General features: G+C 37.7%; 1 protein-coding gene across 1 annotated transcript in view; it reads left to right on the forward strand.

Annotated features, from left to right (window-relative positions):
• LOC111956222 (sodium/potassium/calcium exchanger 2) overlaps positions 1–8,179 on the forward strand; it is a 163,062-nt gene extending 154,883 nt beyond the window's left edge. Inside the window, 4 exon segments of the mRNA XM_070434894.1 lie at positions 85–219; positions 553–642; positions 1,842–2,008; positions 3,895–8,179. Coding sequence (XP_070290995.1) covers positions 85–219; positions 553–642; positions 1,842–2,008; positions 3,895–4,144 — 642 coding nt within the window. The 3' untranslated portion in view covers positions 4,145–8,179.
• Positions 8,180–8,546: the final 367 nt, after the last annotated feature.

Raw genomic sequence — 8,546 nt, forward strand, 5'->3', positions numbered from 1 at the left:
TCAGATGTACGAGTGCTGTATTTTATTTTGAAACTGTATCGATACTGAAAGCCTCTCTTTTCCACACTTGCTCTCTTTTCTTAGGCTGAGGATGAGGAGGAAGAGGACCAGCCTCTGAGCCTGTCCTGGCCAGATACCATGCGCAAGCGTTTCACCTACCTCATCATCATGCCCATCGTCTTCCCTCTATGGCTAACACTGCCTGATGTCAGGAAACCAGTAAGTGATTCCCCTCCATTTCTATCTCTTACTGTTCCAGTTTGTCAGATAGAGAAATAGGCCCAAATAGAACCCTATTCCCTATATAGTGCTCTACACACTATGGGCACTGCTCAAAAGTAGTATAGGGAATAGGGTGCATTTGGGATGCAGACATAGAACGACTCATGTTTAGTATGAAGTGTATCTGTCTATACTTATTTAGCTATAACTGGTCAATAATAAGTGTGATGTGTTGTTTGCTTTAGATACCTGTAGAACAATAATATTGAGGCTTCATTTGTCATTTACGCCTTTAGAGTAACCATAGCCTTTTCCTCCTTTGTCTAACAGACTGCAAAGAAGTTCTTTCCCATCTCATTTCTGGGTTCTATCTGTTGGATTGCTGGATTCTCCTACTTAATGGTGTGGTGGGCTCACCAGGTACGTGGGGTGCACTGGGGGCTAAATTAATTGAACCATTAAGGGTTTTTCACACAGCCAAACCAAGCTGTACTGAGCTGGCCTAGTTTTGCATCCATCATAGTTGCTGAAAAATTTGAGATTGGAACAGTACTATACTGAACAAAGATATAAACGCAACATGTAAAGTGTTGGTTTCATGAGCTGAAATAAAATATCTCAGAAATGTTCCATTTGCAAAAAAAGCTTATTTCTCTCAAATGATAAAAAAAAGAAACAATTATTCTCCATCCACCTCACAGGTGTGGCATATCGAGAAGCTGATTAAACAGCATGATCATTACACAGGTGCACCTTTGTCACACAACACAATGCCACAAATGTCTCAAGTTGAGGGAGTGTGCAAATGGCATGCTGACTGCAGGAATGCCCACCAGAGTTGTTGCAAGATAATTGAATGTTCATTTCTCTACCATAAGGCGCCTCCAACGTCATTTTAGAGAATTCGGCAGTATGTCCAACCAGACTAAAAACCGCAAACCACATGTAACCACGCCAGCCCTCCACATACGTCTTCTTTACCTACGGGATCGTCTGAGACCAGCCACCTAGACAGCTGACACCGATTTCTGTCTGTAATAAAGCCTTTTTGTGGAGGAAAAACTAATTCTGATTGGTTGGGCCTGGCTCCCAAGTGGGTGGGCATATGCCCTCCCAGGCCCACCCATGGCTGCGCCCCTGCCCAGTCATGTGAGATCCATAGATTAGATTATTTCAATTGACTGATTTCCTTATATTAACTTCAATTCAGTAAAATCTTGAAATTGTTGCATTTGTATTTTTGTCCAGTATACATTTAGTGAAATCATGTTTCCTTTTGTTAAGACCCTAAACCACCTCACACAGAACAGAACACAAGCATGTTCACAAGCAAGTGGCAGGACGTATAGGTAGTTAGAAAAGGAGAGGGATATTCAGAGGGTTAGAACACTGTGATATTGTTATCAGCAGCCTTCCGCTCTTTGGCCTGTGTAACTACACCTCTCAATCAAAGCTAGACAACATTAAATAGTCAGAGTCCCTAAATACAGGGATTTCAGCAGAATATGAAAAAAGAAAACCCCAAAATATGTCAAAGTATAGCTGACTGTTTAATTCCTTAAACCTCACCTCCACTTAAAATATTTATTTACCCCATTTTTTCTGTTTACTCTTTACAGGTTGGAGAGACCATTGGGATTACAGAAGAGATTATGGGCTTGACTATATTAGCAGCTGGTACCTCCATCCCTGACCTAATCACCAGTGTCATTGTTGCACGGAAGGGGCTGGGGGATATGGCCGTGTCCAGCTCTGTGGGCTCCAACATCTTTGACATCACTGTTGGGTACGCTTTTGTCATCAGTACTGTGATCACTCTAATTTCTAATTATCGTAAACTTGCAATTAATAGCAAGGGTATTTATTTGCTTAAATCACTGAACACGACAGGCACTTATTAGAGACAGGCTTTTAATGCACACCGATTTAGCTCATTTGCATAGTTAATTGTTTAGTTACAGCTTTTACTTCCAGCATTGTAATAAATGTTTTGATTTCCTGCACTAATGTGTTATCATTTATCTCACATTTATTTTGTCTTAATATGCCTCTATTTAAAAATATATTTAATTAATTTACAGAACATAATAATAATTATTGTAACGGCAGCCTTCCTCCTCTTCACGAGAAGAGGAGGTGTAGCAGGGATTGGGCCAACACGCAGCGTAGCCAGTGCTCAACATGTTTAATTAAGACGATAAACAGTGAACACTTACAAATACAAAATAACAAAATGTGGCAAACCGATACAGCCCTATCTGGTGCAGAGAAAACACAAAGACAGGAAACAACCACCCACAAACCCCAACACAAAACAAGCCACCTATATATGATTCCCAATCAGAGACAACACAAAACACCTGCCTCTGATTGAGAACCATATTATGCCAAACATAGAAACAGACAAACTAGACACACAACATAGAATGCCCACCCAGCTAACGTCCTGACCAACACTAAAACAAACAAAACACACAAGAACTATGGTCAGAACGTGACAATTATTCTCCTTTCGGCAGTTCTTGCTTTCACCATTTCTAGGGGTCTGTACCCGCCAAAATTGTTGACTGGCAATAAAAACTGATGATTGACATAATTTATTTTTGTCATTACTGAATTATTTAATGTAACAAATCAAACATTAAACCTTGTAAACAATTCATGGTAATTTATGGTAACCTTGTATACAATTCATCAAGAACTGGCGTTTATTTGAAACAGCTGTTTATTTGCTGGAATTAACGCTGTTGCCTGACTATTAAAAAGATACCAACGGATATTTAAAGATGCACTATTCAAAATTTTGAATAGTTCGCCTAATTTCAATTTGTGACAAAACAAGCAAGTATTGTGTAGAGAATAATTGTTCCATCTAAACCGCTGTGAAATATATTTTCCATAACCAAAAATATTGTATTTTCAGCTGTTTCAAGCTGGTGTACAAAACCGAAAGTAAAAGACGCAAAAATGTAACTTAAGCACGGAAAGCATATAAATAGTGCACATAGAACAGATATACCGTTCTTAGACTTGCTTTCGATGACAATGACAGATCTATATCACACTTCTATGTGAATTTGGTTGGGTTGCCCAAAAAGTTACTTTTTGCAGCTTTAAGTTTTACAGTACTAATTTATTTTAATATATGTTCCTTTCACATTTTGAACATTGTTTATTATTAGATTATTCTTATTAGCATTTTTGCAGTGCTGGGGGATGTTTTTACATATTACATAGTAACAGTCATACAGTATTATTTTGTTCTTATCCAATAAGTAGCTTTCGGTTCCATTGGGATTAATTAAAACCACACTTTTTTGATAACATCATTTTGATAACAATTATTACCAGATTTATGATAAATGCTTGGTAGACACCAGATACTTTATAATAGGATGTAAAAGTTAATTGAACTTAATTGAACTGTTGTATTCCCTAATTTATTTGATTGAATACGGTTTGCCCATCGGTGGTGACATGGAAGTTCCCACTATGGACATTTTGCAAAGGGACTTTATTCATTACAACCCAGAGGCGTCCATTCTCAGGTCTAAACTGAACAATACCTATTATCTAGATTTATTACACAGATGTATGTGATGCTGAAAGATAAACTTTAAGTATGGCTGAAGACCATGTAACACGTGTGTTTGTTTATTTTGTGTGTTTCAGCCTGCCGTTCCCATGGCTACTCTGGTCCATCATCAACAACATGCAGCCTGTGGCGGTGAGTTCTAACGGGCTGTTCTGCGCCATTGTGCTGCTCTTTCTCATGCTCATCTTCGTCATCATCTCGATTGCTGCCTGCAAGTGGCGGATGAGCAAGCTGCTGGGCTTCATCATGTTCGTGCTCTACTTAGTTTTCCTGGTGCTCAGCGTTATGCTGGAAGACAAGATCATCGCCTGCCCTATATCCATCTGAGACCCCTCCACTCCTGCCACAAAATGTTCACTCCTTCTACAGGATACAAGAAGCATGGGGATGGGATAGAGGAAATACACTCAAAAAAACTTACAGAATAAGGGCGCATGATTTGGCTCGGCTGATTCACTGGACGGCTAAACCTGAGCGGAAGTAGATAATAATAATAATAATCATCATCATAATGATAATAATAATAATACAAAATATGATTATTATTTTGGGGCGGGGGTTGTAGATGACCGGGGGATGTAGTTTTTTGGGATGGGGGGTGTATTAGCCAGGTAGAGGAGCAACTATGCCGTCTTATGCATGTCACTTGTTTTACTAGATCAGTGGACTACTCAGTAGATTGAGGAGGCTGAAGGAAGTACACAAGAGACTTCTGACAAAGCTGTGGTGGCTGAGCCTGGCATGAAACACCAGAGGTGCAACAATAATACTTTCTGCTTCAGGACAGATTGTGAGAAACCTTTTTGAATAAGACTTTGGATGACACTCTTTAACTGGTTTCACTGACTGACCGGATGACTTCACTCGACTTGTCACTCCAGTGTTTGTTGTATAGTGAGTTTGATGATGATGAAGGGATGTTGCTGATACTCCACACAATGTGTGGATTCACACAAGACTAAAATATGGTTTGGAGCCATGATTATCTCCTCTCTTGTGTACTTAGTGACCAAGCATCAAAAGATGAAACAGTCCAAGCAGTTTTGCATGCAGAGCTGGAGATAGGAACTGATTTTTGCAAATGTATCTTTTGCTTTGTCCAAAAGACTGAAGTTCAAATATTCCATCTCCCCTTCTGGATGTCATTGCTCACCATGTCTGTTCAGAAGATTCATGTATTATTTTTGGATTGACACACTAGCTCTAATTACTAAAATAGTAGTAGCCCAGTTGTACTGTAGCAGTAACATGTACTCTAGGTGTTGGATCTAGCCTCTTCCTGGGTCTTGATAGGCCTACTTATGATCTTATCCACTTCTCCACCCGCCATTGGACATAAGAGTTCATATTGTACAGAGCTTGCCATGCTTCACACACCAATTGGATATGTAAACTCTACTGGAAATGTTTAACTTGAAACCCAATTCAATCAATTGCAGACAAATGAAAAAACGTAACATATATGACTCAATGTTTAAGCTGGAATATAAGGACAGATGTGGTTGCACATCAATATACAAAGACTACAGATACGATTCAAAATTGAGATAAGAGAATGAAGCTGATACTTTTGTATGAATCATTTTTTCAGACCTCAATTTGGAATAACGCCAAGAGATTGGGGTTGTGTCTATTTACAAACATTTAACAACTCTGACACACAGTGTAAAAATTATGAGTGAAACCACAGGGTAGTTAAAAAAAGTAAAATAGTAAAAATCTGCACTTGATTGAATTGGCCTTATCTGCAGCCTCTCAAACTATATATTAGCTTCCAATATTCTTCACTCTGAATAAGCAAAGCATGTGTAGACTCCGATAGGACACTCATAACCAATATGTAAAGTCAAAATACGGTAGTAGATAAGATAACTGGCACTCGATGTTTGAAATAGTCATAAAATGCTATACTTAGATTAGTGAACGTTTAGCACACTCTTGAAATTAAGACTTTAATATGCAGGCTCCTAGAGAAGTTTATAGGAGCAGTAAAATGCATGATACATTTTCTTGTTATACCTGCCAGAATTATCACTACCCCAAAAAATTATGAATTATCAAATATTTAGCATTTCAATATTTCTTTGACGCAAGAGTGTTAGGCTTCTATGTACAAAATTACAACAATGTGTATGGTTAATGTCTATCAACCTTGTGCAATTTATTTTCAATTGAAGGGTGCTTTTGTCTGCATGTGGGAAGTCTGTATACTCATTGTAAAAATTGACATTTGATTAACAAAAAGGTATACAGTAATAACAAATGAATGGAGGTTACCAGTATTTTGCAGCAAATGTAAATGTATATTATAGAAATCTAAAATGATCTATATAGTTAGCAAATCTCATGCAATCATTTTCACAGTCACCCATAAACTACAGTACATGGAACATTGACATCACAAAACTAACAGCAATATACTGTATACTGTATGTGTCAGGGTTGGGGTCAATTCTGATTCAAAAAATGTTTTAAAGGAGAGTGGAATTCCATTATCCATAAGTATCTTCTGAATCTTTATTTAGACAGTGAAGAATTAGATAGGGAACACAGGCAAGGAGGAGGGAAGTCAGCAAGGTAAATGGGGGGGGGGGGGGGTTAAATCAATGACCGTCAGGGTTGTACATGTATGCTTTCTGCTAGGAGTGTTAACATTGGATCACACAGTCCAATTCAATTCCAGAATTGTATTGGCCACACCCCACAGGAAGAAGAATTTGAATTGAATTAAGTGGAATTGAATTGATTAAAATTCTATGAAATTCAAATGGAAATGTAATTTAATAAATCCAGAAATTCAGAATCGGCCCAAACCCTGGTATGTGTCATTAATAATTGCATTTCCATCCATTTGACTGCTGTACTTGTTGCGACCTCTATACCTATACATTTAAAAACTATTTATCCTGAAATCCTCCAAAATGTCTCCATGTGGCTCATTTTCAGACATCTAAACTGGCCAGACACACCTGCATTACCTCAGTTCTCTCTCTGTATATTAGCAAGAATTGACTGTAAAATATGAATTACTAAATAATGTGAATGTATGAAGAAAATGCATCTGAGGAATTTGGGCTGGTTACCCATGGGCGGCACACATGAAATGGAAATATGTACTGTACGTTAACCTTATGCATAACGCAAAAATAAGAAAATACATAGAAAATACATGTAAATAGAAAATATGCCTTTATAAGATTCCTTACTTGAACCAATCTAGAACAAAACTCCTTGGTTCAGGTTTGTATTGTGTTAAAAAAGAGTATGTTTCAGTGGTAAGAACTTTTATCTTTCAGAATATTGATATAGTAAGCTGTTCTCATATTATCATAGTATTTTTTTTAAACAATCAAATATGAAGTCACCCTCACACTTCAAGGATTCACTAATATCATGATTGATTGGTTGGATACTTCACCTGTGTGTACACCACGTTTGTGTATTGTTTTGCTGGTATAAAAAATTAGGGCTTTAGATACCACATTGCCTCCTGATATTTATTTGTCTATTACCACTACTATTTATACCACTAGTTTTTTTTCTTCCTTTTAACTCTACCTGTCTTTAAAGTGTAGGTGCAAAAGTCAAGGGGCAGATTGGGCTGTCACTGCCAAGGAACCATTTCCTCTTCCCTGCACGCACGCACACACATGAAAACACAAGTTAGAAAGCTAAGACAACAGATAACAGATGTTTTAAAAAACACACCTTTTTTTAAATCTTCACTATATAGTGCCCATTGCCTTATCCTGTAGTACGATCCAGAGAAAAGGAGAACTGTGTTCGTGTGGCTAAAATACAGTACATGAATGTGTCAGGCATATTCTGTCATCGAATCCCTCCCACCCACACTCTCATTAGTCTTGCCTCACCTCACCACTTGTTCTTACCCTTTTTCTCTTAGGTGGGGGTTGATTTCTTGAGATCACACTTCCCCAACCTTAGTGAAACTGCCATTTCATAGTGCACTTGTACTTTTCATTCAGCCTCACTTTTCCAGATTCCCTCAGTGACATTTATGTCTGGTGTCGAAGGTACTGTCAAATAATATCGTATGAGCAGAGGCACTGTTTCCAAAGTTACATGGTATATTGTGTGCAAGCGTGAATGCAAAAAATGCAAAAACAACCAGTTTAGCATGTGAGACTGACATTGATTGCAGATTATAGGGTATGAGTCAACCACTAATACACATTTTTGCACTGTAAATGTTTTTATTTTATTGGTGTTAATGTAAGATTTATTTAAGGTGTACATATATACAGACAATTAACCATATAATCTAGATGTGTAAAACTACTATGGAAACTACTGTAAAACACAAAGTATCTAATACAATGAATAAAGGTAACAAGGAAATTATTCAAACTTGAAGTTTTGTTTTATTTTCCATTATGTTAAAGCTGCAGTCTGGTATTAGAAAAACAACAAAACTGCTACCCTGCCACTTGTTTTGGTAAACAGCTGAGGGATGGGGCTGCAGAAATATAACCACTCAAAGTTCATAAATGGGTCCCTAGAGATGGTCTGGCGGTTAAGGCATACGGCATATGACAGGTCCCCCTGCGCATCCCGGAGCATGTGACAAAGTCAATGGTACAAAGCCAAAGATATTGATCTGTTTTAAGCAATCAATCTTATGTCATCGTGATGACTATAAACTTTTATACTAACATCACCAGGTAAAAGGATGTGTAATTCCACTTAATGTTATTGAATTGAATAGATT

This window comes from Salvelinus sp. IW2-2015, linkage group LG3 (assembly GCF_002910315.2).
Source record: "Salvelinus sp. IW2-2015 linkage group LG3, ASM291031v2, whole genome shotgun sequence".
In the NCBI taxonomy this organism is placed as follows: domain Eukaryota; kingdom Metazoa; phylum Chordata; class Actinopteri; order Salmoniformes; family Salmonidae; genus Salvelinus; species Salvelinus sp. IW2-2015.